Below are 16,005 nucleotides of genomic sequence, written 5' to 3' on the forward strand. Positions count from 1 at the left end.
TCTCAGTCCTTCCTCTGTAAGTATTCCTTTAGCTATCGTCCATGCTTCCTTTTTTGATTATCAGTCAACTATCATGCTTCAGGATATGTCCTATCATTTTATCTCTTCTTCTTTTGTCCTCCATACTCTCTTCACTCACTCTTGAAGTGGTTCATTTGTTACTATGCCCACTTTCTTTCCAGTATTCTTCTACAGCACTACATTTCCATTGCCTAAAATCTCATTTTTTTCCTGCTGCTCCCATCATCTAAGTTCCTCATCCATTAAAAAGGAGACTCCATATAAAATTTTAAAGAATTACTTCCTTATGCCTATGCTAGCACTATTTGGCATTCCTAAATTGGTTTATTGCTCTTGTTTAACCTTGCCATTCCTACTATATTTACAGGTATATTTACCTGTACTGTATTTTCCTACTTACTATATCCATCTTGATCCTTTCTTCTCTGCGAGTATAGCAAGGTCTTCTGTAAATCACAGCATACTTATCCTTTTTCCTCTCCTTGATTGTCTTCTCCATATAAAAATTAAATATCAATAGCAATAATAGGCAACCCTGCCTTACTCCTTTCTTTTTAGTTTCCTCCCTGCCACATTTAGTCTGCCTCCAACACATTTAGTCACTGCTACTTTCTCTCTACATGGAATATACATCCATCTCCTATTACTTATTTCAGATAGTAAAAATCATTCCCTTTGAACAGGATCCGAACCTGGATACATCAACATCTGGCCAACTGCTTTAGCCAGTTAAGCTATCGAGGCATCCTCTTAAACTCTGAAATATAGTGGCAAATGATGTTTACACTCTGAAATTGTTACATTCCTATTACTTAGTTCATTCTAATTTACTTTAGGATGCATAGCATTATACTCCTATCCATGTTGTCAAAGGCTTTCTACCAAGGAATGGGATATAGTTGATCTTTCTGTATCCCCTTCTCAACAATAAATCTCAGTGCGACAGTAGATGCTTTTGTTCCTCCACTTCTTCTAATTCCAAATTGGTACTCACTTTACCACTCTTCCACTTAAATCTGTGAATATATTTTTTGCTAGAAGCTTCAATACATGGGCATGTCTGGCATTGCTCTAAATTTTCATGCGTTATTTTTGTTTTACGCATTAGGATGATTACATTCCTCATCTTTCAGTTCATCAGTATTTCTCCACTCGTATACATATCACATATTATGTTGTATAGCTGTGCCAGAATCTATCTGTCAGAAGGGTGTGGTGATCTTTGAAGAGTGCAAGAGGTGGGGTTGTTGATATAAGAATGTACATGATTGAATGAGGCCCCACAAGTAAGAAGTCAAAATAAAGCAATGTCATTATTTAGGGTTCTCCGGCATGTTTGGATGTGTTTGGTCTTCATTATCTCTTAAAGATGTTTCTGAAGCATAGCTTGCCAATATGAGAATGAAAAAACCCACAGAAAAGCATTCCAGGAAATTCTGAACTCCCAAAACATATCTATGAGAGCCTCCAAAAGAAACTATAGCACAATAGGAGGTAGGTAATTTCATCAGGTAGATATTCACCTTATAAGGGCCATCCATGAATGATTTCATCTTCATTCTTTTTGCTTCCCAATCCATCCACATCACAAACAGTTACTTTGCATGCAATCCCTTGCCGGACTACTTTTATCTAAATATTCAAAACTTGTAAATAAATAATCGTTTAAATCTGAATAAAATGAAAAAAATATCAATCATGACAGTCAGGTTTTCTTTATTAAAACATCTTTCATGTAAAACCACTGTACACTTTTCTGCATTTCACTCATTCTCAGAAAATTTCAGACAAGGAAAGAGGCCATCCATAAAAGATATCCACAGAAATGAATGTAGAAGTAGTTACACAGTGAAGGGTAAATAAAAAGTATTCCCACAATTTAGTGAGATCATTCATGGATATCCCCATATCTTATGGGCATAGTAGCAAGTGTAAGTTTAAGTTAGACCAGAGATGATTTGTTTCCAAACAGGAAGGACCACTGTTCAAATTACCTCAAGACTGATCCTGACCTGAAAGCCCCTTTCACCGAGTACATTTCATTTCCCGTCATTAGGCACCTGAAAAAGAGGCAAAACTAAAGCTGGTTATTGAGATTTGACGGTGAAACTAAAGAAAATTAGGCTTACAAGACCACCCTTCAGGAACTCTCAATTATCTTTGATGCAATTGCAGCATTATTAAGACAAATATAAAACCAATAAGAATCTAAAATTTTCACTCAATTTGGGAGTTAGGTTCCTATTTAATAAGATATTGCAGAGCTGCTGAGGTCACATTAAGTGTCTTTATAAATTTCCACAGACTTAAGAAATTTCAAATTCATTTAAGTTGGACATCAAACAATTCCACTTAGTGTAAAGTATTTCTGCTAGGGTCAGTTACTGCATCACATGTACATCTCTAATCTTCACTTAGACAAAGTAAATTAAATGCTGACGATGTATTTTTAAGTTTAAAAATACTTTGCCAATTAGGGTTAATTTAAAATATCAATGATTTCACTGTCCACTCTCCAATAGGTCTCTATATATGTATATATGTTTGCATTTCCAGGAAATTAAGTCCCATAGCTTCTCGAGGATACGAGAGAGCTTTTGGCACAGAACATTCCATAACCTATAGCGCAACAAAGTTAAATCATGTTATACGATTTCTACTCAAAAATTTGCAGAACTTCATAAAATGCAAGTTAATGTGGTAGAAATTGTCTCATCCTTCTGTGATTAGTCATAAAAGCACAGCTACCTGTTATTCATGTGCATGTAATGTGTACTCAGTGGTATACAAACTGAATGATTTTTATCGGTGACAAAATAAATTTAATTTTCCTTAAAATGTGGTAAAACATTAATGAGAATTCATGGAATAGAACAAGGTTATGATGATCAGTGAATGGGTCATATACACTGTTTTGAGCAACTTAGGTGATTTAAGAAAGGTAAGCAATCATAAGACGATGACCTGTGTCAGGAAAATCCTAAACATCATCTGACAAAATTCATGTTGTACGCAACCATGGTATCATTTAATATTTTGGGAAATTGCAGTGAACTATAAAAACAGGTGCATGCTTGACATTATGTACATCAGTTGAAAATTCTAAGAGGAAGTGTCTGAAGAAAAAGATCTGAGCTGTGGAGAAGCAATTCCTGGTACATCCATCATGACACTATGCCAACCCACACATAGCTACTGATTATTGACTTTTGTTTTCTCAGCCACCATTGTCACCTGAACTGGCTCCAACAGACTTTCTATTTCCAAAACTGAAATCCACTTTAAAATGATAGGGGTTTCCAGGACAGTTTCCAGAAGTGGCAATGGCATTGGGAGTGATGCAGGGGCAGGTAATAAGGTAGGAGAGGAGTACTTTGAGGCAGATAAGACACACTAGGTCACAGGTAGGTTGAAAAAATGTATTTAAAAAGTTCCAAAACATTTTAAGTAGATATCATTTTTAGCCTTGAATAGAATAAATAACTTTTGAGTGTATTACGTAAACTAAATTATCAAATACTACTTTTTAAAAACTAATTTAGCATTAAGGAGTGTTTGGAGATTTACGTATTAAAGAAAGATACAGAAAAGTAAACGCAAATGAAAACCTAATATGAGTGAGGGAAGTGAAGTGCTTAAATTACAGAATTTCAGCGTAAAAATCAATCACCACAACTGTGATTCAAACCCAGATCCCTTGATGTCCAGTCAAATGCTTTGATCAATTAAGCTACTACCAATGCATCCTCTCTTACCGTGGATTTCTGCAAGCTTTAACGAAAAATGATTACAGTGGCTAATTCCAATACATTATCACAAGGAATAGTAGTCGTGTATGTTGTGCCACAGTCCAGGAGGTTAAAGCCAATATTAATACACAAAAGTAATTTTCCTTTGACAAATTTAAACAACTACATGCCACAATAGTTACTTTAATAGTGTCATCTGCTGATGAGCGTCAAAATGCAGGAATCTCATAGTGCAAAAATCATTTGCCTTAAATAGGGTTCGAACCTAGATCCCTAGATTTTTACTCTGTGAAAGTCTTGTATTTCAATGGACATCAGTGGATGACACTGTTAAGATAACCCATTCTTAGATGGCACCGTTTGGATAACACATTCTTACATAACCTTAAACACAGACATTACAAATGAAAATTAAGGATATAACTGAAAATTTTAGCATAAGACACCGGCTTGAACAGCATTTCTATTTTATAATCAGTGACTGGAGAAAATATTTATAACCTGAAAATTCTAAATATCTCAGACAATGCTAAATTTAAGATCTGGCAATAACAATTCTTCAATGCTTTGTCTCAAAATCCTTCAGAATATCAGTCATATAAATAAGAAAATTTTGAGAATAATTTTATGCAAAGATAATGTCCAAGCTATGTAACAAACTTATTAGGGCAATCTGCAATACTTTGTTGATGAGAAAAATTAATAAAATAGGAACAGCATTTATTGCTCTTGGTCACAAATATATAATCAACTTTAGCCAAGACCACTATAGTAAGGGAAAGACAACTATCTATAGAGTTAATAGAAAGAGCATAAACTAACAGCACCCCAGTGGAACCAATGATAAATTAAGTACTCCTTAGTTAAACTATAAGTATTCTAATGAAATGAGATACACTATAAACCACCTTCATCCACCATGTGAAAGAATATTTAGTCCCAGGTGACTGGTTCATCAGCCATTATTACTTTCACCGCCAAAATTTAATCCAAGTACTAGGTTGATAGGCCAGGGCAGAACTCAGCTACTAATGAGCTATGAATGAAGCTCCTATATACAGTGGGAGGGGGGGTTTCTTTCTTTATGCAACTTTACTTTCAAGGAAAAATGTGGTACCCAGAAAATCAACAGGTACAGCAGGGATACCCAAAGGCTTTGCGCTAAGGACCCTCCAGCCAAATGTTTCTTGGCTACAACACCAAATAAAAAGTAACTAGTAGATTAGATAGAGTATAGGGATTTAAATTTTTGCGCTATCAATGGAATTTTTTAAACAATAGAACTCAATTTTAAAGCCATTTTAATTGGGGCATAAAAATTGAAAGACCTTTTTAACTTTTTCAGAAACTTTGATGCCTTTGATCGTCATTCTAATTTTTGCTATTAAAACTCTCATTCTTATTCCATTGAGTTGTTCCTCGACTGTATCCAAGTTAAAATGGCTCATTAGAAGACAATTTTAAACAAGTGCCCATCCATTACTCAAATATTTCATCCCTTAACAGGGCATAAGCATTCAAAAGTGATGAAACTTCTTTTAAGAATTAAAAACCACCAAAGAAAAAAACTACATTAACAACAGAATTCAAATTATTAAAATAGTATCTTCATGGAAATGAATTAAAGGTAACCATTATTTCTATTTTTTTCAGCTTCTACATGGAGCCAGAAATTACACTGAATATTAAAATAAAATATTAAGTGGTTTATTTCTTTGCATCAAAGACATAACAATGCAAATAATTGGTGGTTCACAAAGTGAGTCAAAATAAAACGGCAAAGTCAAATGAAAAAAAATGAAAGCTCAAAAATGCCAGGTCCAATAAGGTGGAACATTACAGCATGTAAAGTTCCAATCAAAGCTTGGAGAGCAACCCTTCGCTTTTGAAATAAGGTTGCCGAAATAATTGAATTTCTAAAAACGGAGGTATGCAGTTCTTAAATCCAAACTAAAAGTTTTGTACCATAATCTCTTAGTCAAAAAATGATTCAAACAGAAACTACGAAGTTTATTTTATGAAAAGATATTGTTAAGCCCTTAAGTTGATTTTTTTTCAGGTAGAAGTATTCATGGTAGATTATTATGAAATTGTAATTTTATTATCTCAAAGAATGAGTCCACATTGAACTAAATGTTGCATTTAGCAGCAAAATAAATGAGTGTTTAAGAGACTTGGTACCCTGTTTCAGGCCAATCATCCCCAGACCACATCAATTTTGAAATTAACAAAAATACAGACAAAGGAAAATCATTACTTTCCTCAAACAATCAAGGAAAAGAACCCTAATAGTTTCAGCCGGGAAGATGGATACAGCCTCTTTACCCAGAATATGCCTCAATGATATGTGGAAAAACTTTTGTCAGGAATGTCAACCCAGAAAGAAAAATCCAGGAGAATAATGGACTATCATCAACCTGCTGCAGAATAACGAAGGTAATGGTCCGCAATTAAAGTAGGAAACATAACAGTTTCAGGTTTAACTTTTAGGAATTCCTTCATGATTAGGGTAAAAAAGAAACTTTACACTCATCATAAAGTAGGTAAGGCAATTTACAAAGGAGACAGGGAGACACACTGGCACCAGTGGTAGGCAAAATATGGATGTTAAACCATTTGTATCAGAATAAACTAGTTTAAACAAAAGGAAGTGATTTAACAACCATAAGAATCCACTTTTCCACAGAGGTGAGAAATTAACTACAGGAGCAGCAGAGGAAAGAAGATTAGAAGCAATTGAAATGTGGAGCTACCAAAGAATTACGGAAATAAAACTCATAGCTATCTGAAAAGCAACTGAAGGAGTACCTCAGGCAGAGAGTGAAGAGACAGGCCAAGAGAGGACACTTAACAAAAACAGGAATAGTTAGCGGCCACATCCTGAGTCGTGATAGTTTACTGGAAACCATATTTAAAGCAAGAAAAGTCAAAGGGCCAATCAGAAATAAAGCCGGTACAAATTCTTACATAGGAAAATGGCATGAAGATGAGATTTTGAAATAGGAGAGAAATATGAACAGCATGGCAGGGACACAAGAATGAATGCATGCAAAAACAAGATATCTTTGAGGAAGAGAATTAAAATTACTTAGAATGACAATGTTGCAAAATGATGAGAGGTCCATATTGAAATAAAAGGCTCCGAAAATGCAACAGAGAGAGGAGTTGATGTGACAATGGCTAATAATGATTGATTTAGTGGATTCTGTACCAAATGCATTATCCCCACCAGTGAGCAAGATGTTAATATTAGTAACATAATACGAAGTAAATGTTACTGAAATTCACAGTTAAAGATAAGTCTTGAGGAAAAACTTGAATTGAAATGGAGGCAGATACTGTACTTGGCAGAGCACAAACAGCACGGATATCATTAGATGATAATGAAAGAATAAATTGTTCTATAGATGGCAGAGACATTAAGGAGAGATTATCATTACATACTTAAGTAAGATACATTTAGATGCATTTTTAGGTGACTTTATAAAGAAAGTCTTTCCACCTCTTGGTTTTGGTAAATGAAATCAATGTTCATACTTGCTTGGATTCAATAATGTCTCAATATAAAAAATAGTAATGATGATTAAGAATCCCCTACTGCTGAATGTTTCTAGAAAAAGCCTTCTAGGTATACATATTTGCTATTGCTATTACAATAGGTTCCTATAGGCTATTTTGTTTAATTATTGAATTCGTAGAAACACTAAATGAGTCAATCAGATTAAAGTTCACATTAAAACATGAAAGATGCATTAAACTTAATGAAGCTATGCTTTTAACCTTAAAATTTAATTAAACATTTAGGTTTTGATGAAACATACATCAGATGCAGCATACCACAGGTATCAGGGATTATTTCTTTTAACTTTTTCATCATAATAAAATTAACTCCCATTTCAAATGAGGACATATATTTATAAATACGCAATTGATCACTTGATGTAACACTCTTTTGCTCAACTGCATTACCTACTTCATATTTTTGCTATTTAGCATTAAAAGGATAATCATCAAAGTGTATTTGTCCATTATTCCATGAAATATGTCATATATTCTAGTATAAATGGATGTCTACTGTTTAAAGAGCCTTTATGAGACAAAACAGACTTTGATTGCAACTTTGTACACAAAAAGTTAAGATATAATAAGTACAAATATAAAATATGCCACACAGTATCCTCCTTTAAAAAAACACTCCTTTTCATTTGCATTTTCCCACAGAACCATTGGTGGTGACCCAAGGGAGGTTGTACTACAAGCAGTTGTGTGAATAAACAGTTAGGCAGGAGTTCCAAAAGAGAAAGATACATTTGGCTGCCATGGGAGATATGACGTATCTTAGAAAATATATGATCAGAGAACCAGGAAAAGTGTTCAGATTTCTCAATGGAAGTGAGATCAAAAAGAATTTGAAATCAATTTGCATTAGCTCATCTTCCACTTTTAAAAATGAGAAACTTCTAAAAGGACAAGTTTTCAAATCCACATGGATTTCACATGAAATCAACAAAGGCTATGCATGATCAGAGGCAGAGGTTTTTAATATCCACCATTTAGGTCCAGGGGAAACAAGGTGAAATGGAAGTAAACACTCTAAATTAATGCAAAAAACATTCTCTTACTTTAGAAAGAAACGAAGTTTCATAAGCAAGTATAACATTTAATGAGACACATCCTTCTCAAAAGGTGAAATAGTTTGTCATAGAAGATAAGGTAGAAAAGTTATTTAGAAGCACGGTTGGTATTTCAAACCAATTATTTCTTCCCAAAAGGCAAAGAGTTCATCATATAGTCAGCTGTCTCTATTTAATTCAGATGAGAAAATAAGGTCGGTAAAATGTGATAATACTATGGATTCCATCTCAAAATTTTATGCTCCAGGAGGAAATATGTCGAGTATATTATATGATGATTTCCACATGGAGTATATAATAATATGATATAACATATAGTATATAATGACACATAATATGATTTACAAGAGGAGTTTTATGTAGAACTTGTGGCAAAATCATATGAACTTAAGATTTCCATCAGTTTCACATAAACTTGACCACCTTATTCTTAATGAGACTATTAATTAATGCATGAATTTGAACAATATAAAAAATCGTATGAATAAATTCTAATGACTGCTGATCACATTCAAAGTTTAAAAAAAATATGATTTTTAGCAGCATTGCAGTATATTTGAATTAAATTACAATGATATTGCTCAACAAATAAAAAATAAAACTTTTTTAAATGTCCAAACAACAGAACACTTCCAGAAAGACAACAACAATGGTGGCAGTGTGTTTCAGGTACTTCAAGAATGACTCAGCGGGTCAAAAGTTGCAGCTCAGTGAGCACCCAGTCAGTCAAAGGAAAGAGAGTAAATTAATTCTTCACGGGATCTTAGTATCAATCCAATAAATGTAATCAATCTTATTATTATTAGTTGACCCATGAATCCATCACTTAGACTCTTGAATCCCAGAAACAATTTAAGTGGTGGCACTTCAATAACACTGAGCATACGAAATGTTCAATGTCAAATCCTCTGGAAGAAAAGTCATGACAACCATATGGGTATGCAAGGATTCCTTTTGGGAAGAGAAGGCAATGAAAATCATTGGCTAATGTCCAGCAAAAATATTAGATTTCTCAGATCGGCTATATAGGATAAAAGGTAGGGTTTTGGACCACCAGAGTTTCTGCTTTCAGAAGTCACTTTTCTGGCTTACTGATATCAAAATACTGTGGTTATAGGCATTAAATGGTTTATCATCCAACCACTGCTACAATCAATATCAAGACCCCAACACTGGAATTCGGCAGAGATAAATTGCATCATAATGTACCACATTTTTTCCAGCTAGGAGCGAAATTGTTTTAATTTTAAACTCAAAAATAATGTTAATCACCATAACAAATTTACCCTAAGTAGTTGTGTTCTTCCTAAAGCTTGCATGTATGGTCCATGCAAAAGATGACAATTTGCAAACCCTCTAATATAAATGTGGTGGTACCTGTTAGCAGGGGGACACATGCCCTTTAATAAAATAGGCTAATCAAAAAGTGTTTCTTACTGAGCCTGATAGACATTGTTGAACTATGTGTTATCAGCATAGCTTTTTTAAATATTTCCATAATCTACTTCTTTGTTATTGGTATAGTAAGCTGATATACTTAGAGGGGCACACTGATGCAACAATTAGTGCAGTAATTTCCATGGCTTAGGGGGCAGGTTTGATACTGGTGTAGACTAAGATGATGTCTGGATGCCATGTGTGGAGGAATTATACTAGACATAAATTGGGGTTTTAATGTGTGGATCTAACTGTCTCATTTTCATCCCGCTTAGAAGACTCAATCATTTACTCTTATTTTCTCACCTAGGCACAAAATGCACATGACCTCAGCTTGCTTGCAATAATTAGAATTGTAACAAAATTTTATAGAAATGTCTATCTTACTTTCTAATTTAGAATGAAATAAAAAACTCTTTCTTCGAAATAAACACATCTTTTCAAAAGTCGACTGATAGCAGAATTAACCAGACATTCAAAAGAATTTTTAGATTAAATACGGATCAAAATATGTACTTCGCTTGAAAATATTGGACTTGGTTAAGCCTCTTCTTCACTCCTTGTAAATTGTAGAGGTGTAACTTGTCAACAATTGTTCCAAAATAATAATTATCATGCCAACATCCCGAATAATTAAACAATAAATTAATTCCTCCACCGTAGGAAATCATTTACCCCGCCTTTAAATATACGATCGGCGCTTCCGTTTTGGACTAGTTTTGCAAATCACAGGAATCGCTAGAAATTATGTATATTAACCCTAGGTAACCATGACGGCTTAGGTCATTTCCCAACAATATCTATTTGAGTTCTCAGATTAAATATTTGATTATATAATTTATCAAGATTCTCCGAGTCACAAGAATTTGATTATTGCAAGAATTGAATTTTTATGCTTTACCTACGCCGCTTCCTATTCCTTTTTAATTGTTTCGTCTTACAACAATAATGCAGAAATTATGGAGATTTTTTTATGTTCAAGTTTTAATAAAAATCCCACTGATCACTCGAATTTTTCTTCTTGAATAGACCTCTAGTATTTTGATACCTTTGGGAATAAAATAATCAACAACCAAATCTGAGAAAAATAAGACCCCCATGTTTAAGACTATAATATTCACTATACATTTAATGTGCATAATCTTTATCACATATATTAACCTGAATTTTCGTGCATACATGAGCATTTTATCACTTCGTTTTTTTCAATTTCGGGAAGAAATTCAGGTGAACGCTTAACACAACAAACACCATTTAGTCGCATTTTTAAGTAGTTTAATTAAAAAAGAAAGTCATTATATTTCCCTCTTCAAAACCTTGCAACTATAATTCCTTCGTTAGGACCAACCTCATAGCTATCAGACATTGAAGTATAATTGGTATAATCTTCATCATCAATAGAATCTGAATCACCGTCATCGTCGATTTCAATGTCACCATCTAGTTCAAATTCATCTTCATCACTATAATCGTCCTCTCCTTCATCGTCCTCATCATCTCCATCTTCAATATTTCTGACGAGTTGCATCCTTCTTTCTTGCATTAGTTCTGCATCAAAATCTATCTCAAGTTGCATTCGCACATCCAAAACCATTAGTCCCACGACAAGAAGGATTGGTAATCTAAACCTAGACTCCCAAGCCAGGTGCAGAAGAAATAAGAATCCTGATCGAATGGGTCCACCCACTTCCACAAATGAATACTGAGGCATTCCCAGTAATTTGTCATCCATTCCTTAAAAACGGATCCATGGAATCTAAACCAAGAATTTACAAACATTAATATTAGTTAAAAAATAACACTATTTGACAACAATATGGCTTAATTTAGGGGTTATTTACCTTGTATCCCTACTGTCAGATACCTTTCCCTAAAAACCATAACGACATCTGAAGTCATTCGCTAGAAAAATAAAGATATACGCGGCCTCTTAAAATGATTATTTGTCAGGATATAAAGAAAATGCATCAGTATTTCCATTATGACACTACGTTAACAGTAACATAAAAACCATGGATATCGTAAGCAATTACAAATACGAGAAACGAAAGTGAAAATAAACGAGCGGCGAAATGCAACGTCTTCTACAGCTCTGTTTACTGTCGTGGAGCGGCAGCAGAGATGAACTTTGAACTGACTGTTATTGCTAGTAATACCCAGATTTCGGAACTCGATTACAGTTAACTTTGACGATTGCTCGTACAATTATGGAAATTAATTTTAACGGGAAACGAGCTTTGGTCACCGGAGCAGGACAAGGTGGAAAAATTCAAAATCAGCTGATTTTTTCTGTTATATAAATAAATTTAACTGTGACTCAAATAATTTCCCTAGGTATAGGTAGAGAAACTACAAAGAGACTAGCTGATTGCGGGGCTCAAGTAATCGCACTATCAAGAACGCGTGAGCATTTAGATTCGTTGGCCGCTGAAACACAGGGTATTGAAGTCATTTGCGTAGATCTTGCAGACTGGGAGAAAACTAGAAATGCTCTTAAATCCATTGGACACATCGATCTGCTTGTCAATAATGCTGCCATTGCTCTGCTGGAACCCTTTATTGACATCAAGCCAGAAAATATTGACAGGTATATCAAAAAGAAATTTTCAGTCGTAATTTTATAGATAGCATCCTACAATTAAGGAGTGATTCATTTCATTATTCATACCAGGTCCTTCGACGTTAACGTAAAAGCTGTGGTGAACGTCAGCCAAATGATAGCTAGAGGAATGATCGAGAGAAAAACTGGTGGATCAATTGTCAATGTCTCTTCTCAAGTAAGTTACTTATGGGCTGCAGAGTTTATATCATACGATTGGCGAAATATAGAATATATATTAAATTTTAATACGCAAAATATACATATGGCAATCTGTACAAAACTTATAAATATACCACCATATTAATCCACACAGGCTTCTCAAGCAGCATTGCAAGATCATGCCGTTTACTGTGCAACCAAAGGAGCCCTTGATATGATGTCTAAAGTCATGGCCTTGGAATTAGGGCCAAACAAGGTTTGTATTGATTATTTTATGACAATGAATAATCCCCACTAAAAAAATTTCAGTCTAGCATGCCAAGAGCTCTTTAAGTGAAAAGTAACTTTTATGCTTTTTAGATCCAAAGAATCCCAATTGTAAGCAGTAACTTAATTTTTCATGAATTTGTTCAAGAAATGCACAAACATAGTATGGGATGCACTCACTTAACGAAAAGTTATTACGTAAATTAGGATGGGTTAACTAATTCCTCCTCCTTTTAAAAGACAAGCGAAGCTAAAAAAGTATAGGACATTCAAGTTTACTTCTGTTTCAAATGAATATTAAAATTAGAATGAAAATCATAAATGGGACTCCCACTGTGTTCACTTAAGTGCTCTATTCTCTTGATAAGTCAGGAAGGTCAAAATAAACCCCAAGTTTAACAGCCCTTCATGGTTGATTACAGCCTTTTTGTTGCTTCTGGTGACTAACTGTCCTAATTGCATACAATCATATTATTGTTGGATAGTATATTAATTCCCGTATCACATATCCTAAAGCAATTTTCCAGGTTTAATGTTTTTTATTATTTCACTATTATAGTATGACTGTGACATTCTGATGTGGCACTTAATCATTACATTGCAGATTCGAGTTAACTGTGTAAATCCAACTGTAGTTATGACAGCAATGGGAAAAATTGGCTGGTCAAAACCTGAAAAAGCCAATCCAATGTTGAATAAAATTCCCCTTGGACGGTTTGCAGGTAAGAACATTTTTAAGGGAATATAAAATTTGAAAATATTTATGCATTGCTATATTCAATATATATAATAAAAAGTTGCAATTCAAAATACTCATTTTTTTTAGAGTGATAACTCAGTTCTCTTTAATTGTTTCAAATGTAAGGGAGATGTGATTGAGGGTACGAACATTTGCTTTCATTGCAGTGAGGTTTTTAAGTAGCTCCACTATGATCTAGATACTTAAAGTAACACAAAATGAGCAACAAGTGATCAGCGATTCAAATTAAATTTCTGTGCCAATGGTATAACAACAAAGTATCCATTGTCTCATCTGAGTTTACCCACCCCACTTGGTGCTTACACCCTGTCCCACACCTTTAAGGTGGAATTTGGGGTGTTTACGCAGATGTAGGGTTGTATGGCATTTCTTCTTCCGAGTTTTCCTTAGCACTCGTTATATTTCCCTGTGGAGACCTGTCTCTCCCCTTAGTTCATGTAGTTCTTGCTAGGGATGATATTAAGGTAACACTCACGTAGGAGGTTCTTATTAGTTTTCAAAACATGCTCTAAAATTTATTTCAGACTAGTTTTGAGGCATCAATTTTTGAAGCAATGCGATCTCTGCTCTTTTTTTCTCACAAATTAATTGATATCATTGAAACTAAGGTCCTGTTATGTTAAACCGAGTATTGTATTAAAATTATTCGAGGAGCTAGGCTAGAGTTACTTGTGGAGCTAAGGTTAAATTAAGGATTAAATCTCATGCATAAATTGGAAAGATGTCTCAATGAAGTATGAAGCAATGATAATGAAAATGTATTATTAGCCCCATTGTACTACAGTATGGGAGATAGTGTCAATAAAATTACATAGATTGTGTTGAAGAGATAAATTAAGATGTCATTTTTCCCATGAACAATAAGGATCAGAATAAAGTTGTTTGACTGCACTAGGGGGAAAATATTTCAATCAAAATTAATCTGGTGAGTATTCACCCCCCGCCAAATATCTTGGCAATGGCTTGCAGAATACTAAAAATTTACATTTCAATGGTTTCACCAACAACAAATCAAGTTGCCACAGAAAGGTGCTTATATTTATTTCAAAATATTACTCTTAGGAAGTATTGCTTCATCATAAAGTAGAAAAAATTATCTAGGAATATATGTACCAATTGTCTCCTTTCAGTGTATTCCTAGCTATCTGCCAACATGTTTGCTTTAGTATTTAATTTAATTAGTGCATAGAATCTCCAGGTCATAATTTAAGATAAGAGCATTCAATCGATCATTTTGCCACAGCAACTCTCAAAGGGAGAGTAAGACTGTATTGGTACTGCACACTACTCGTAGTTAACTATTGTGTCCCATATAATTTGAAGTCTAGCAAGATATACATTTTACTGGAAAAGACCGAAGATGTATGTCCAAATGTTTGAATTCATCAAGTTTTTTCAAATTCACTTCTTAAAAGTTTATCAAACCAGAATATTTCAAATGTTACCTGAAAAAATATACTATGTTACGTAAATAGGAAAGTCACCGGGGAAGAAACACTATTAACATGACTTAATTAAAGTCCTTGAAGGCATGCTGATACCCTTTTTAAAAAAATCAAAATAACAAGGTTGTAAATGTAAACTACCTCTTCCCCACCAGAATCATCTAATAGTAAATTTTGTAACTTAAATATCATAAATGAAAGAAAATGGTAACCTATTGCTGAGAAAAGGTGACTAAATCTAGATCTCATATAAGATCCTGAAACTATTCCAAGGAAAAAGTATTGCCTTTCTTTCATGTCCAAATGATTTTTAGACTGTTTTAAAGTTGATAATTTATATCTCATACTTAAATTATGATGGCCATTTTAGTTTTAAATTACTTTAACCAAAAGGATAGCACATGTATATAATCCAATCCTGCATTATTCAGAAATGAATCAAGGTAAATCGGTAGCACATTTTTCTGTGGTTAATTGAATTCCAGACTCATTTTATAATACTAAAAAGAAAGGGCCTTATTAAATGTAGGCAAGCTTTTATCACGTAATAATTTGAAAATGACAATCGATAGGATGAAAGTGGGCAGTATTATGCATAAAAAAATCATGATCTGGACAGTGTTAGTATCAATAGCTCCTGTGATTTTCCTATCATAAAAATACAATTTTTAATTCACACAATAATTTTACTGTTATTATTTTTCAGATGTGCACGAGGTGGTTGATGTCATACTGTTCCTCTTAAGTGACAAAGCCTCAATGATTACTGGTACAACAGTACCCATAGATGGTGGCTTTTTGGCCTGCTGAAAACCTGATAAAGTTCTTAGTTTCTAATGGGAAGAATATCACTGTACAATTATGTAATGGGTTGAGGTGTTTATGAATATGAAATGGCCAATAAATTGCACATTCAAGTTACTGGGATGTA

General features: G+C 33.9%; 2 protein-coding genes across 7 annotated transcripts in view; one reads left to right on the forward strand and one right to left on the reverse strand.

The window, feature by feature from the left end:
* LOC139690735 (uncharacterized) overlaps window positions 1-11,872 on the reverse strand; it is a 31,705-nt gene extending 19,833 nt beyond the window's left edge. For 3 of the 5 annotated variants that reach the window (XR_011701498.1, XR_011701499.1, XR_011701497.1), the window contains exons 1-3: window positions 11,683-11,872; window positions 11,190-11,597; window positions 2,016-2,081 (exon numbers count right to left, since the gene is read on the reverse strand). Coding sequence is in view for 2 of the 5 variants with exons in the window: in XM_071588263.1 (XP_071444364.1) it covers window positions 11,151-11,573 (423 nt within the window). In the remaining 3 variants the exon portion in view is untranslated. Of the gene's footprint in view, window positions 1-1,731; window positions 2,082-10,920; window positions 11,598-11,682 lie in introns of those variants that run through there. The other 2 variants (XM_071588265.1, XM_071588263.1) reach the window with 2 other exon arrangements.
* A 49-nt stretch (window positions 11,873-11,921) lies between these two features.
* On the forward strand, window positions 11,922-15,995 carry LOC139690036 (L-xylulose reductase). Of its 2 annotated transcripts, none has more exons than XM_071587220.1 (6): window positions 11,922-12,100; window positions 12,176-12,428; window positions 12,513-12,618; window positions 12,757-12,858; window positions 13,474-13,591; window positions 15,781-15,995. In XM_071587220.1, the coding sequence occupies exons 1-6, from the start codon at window positions 12,049-12,051 to the stop codon at window positions 15,882-15,884; spliced, it is 735 nt and encodes a 244-aa protein (XP_071443321.1). In that variant the 5' UTR covers window positions 11,922-12,048; the 3' UTR covers window positions 15,885-15,995. The 2 variants fall into 2 exon arrangements, with proteins under 2 accessions (XP_071443321.1, XP_071443322.1); XM_071587221.1 differs by having other exon boundaries at window positions 12,182-12,428.
* Window positions 15,996-16,005: the final 10 nt, after the last annotated feature.

Source organism: Hetaerina americana, unplaced genomic scaffold (assembly GCF_022747635.1).
Source record: "Hetaerina americana unplaced genomic scaffold, ioHetAmer1.1.p SCAF_3, whole genome shotgun sequence".
Lineage (NCBI taxonomy): Eukaryota > Metazoa > Arthropoda > Insecta > Odonata > Calopterygidae > Hetaerina > Hetaerina americana.

What these genes read in the sequence shown, in the direction of transcription:
- LOC139690036 (XM_071587220.1), top strand. Translation starts at nt 12,049, where the DNA reads ATGGAAATTAATTTTAACGGGAAACGAGCTTTGGTCACCGGAGCAGGA. An exon ending in TTGTCAATGTCTCTTCTCAA is followed by an intron (nt 12,619 to 12,756) that starts GTAAGTTACTTA and finishes TAATCCACACAG; the next exon opens with GCTTCTCAAGCAGCATTGCA. An exon ending in TCCCCTTGGACGGTTTGCAG is followed by an intron (nt 13,592 to 15,780) that starts GTAAGAACATTT and finishes ATTATTTTTCAG; the next exon opens with ATGTGCACGAGGTGGTTGAT.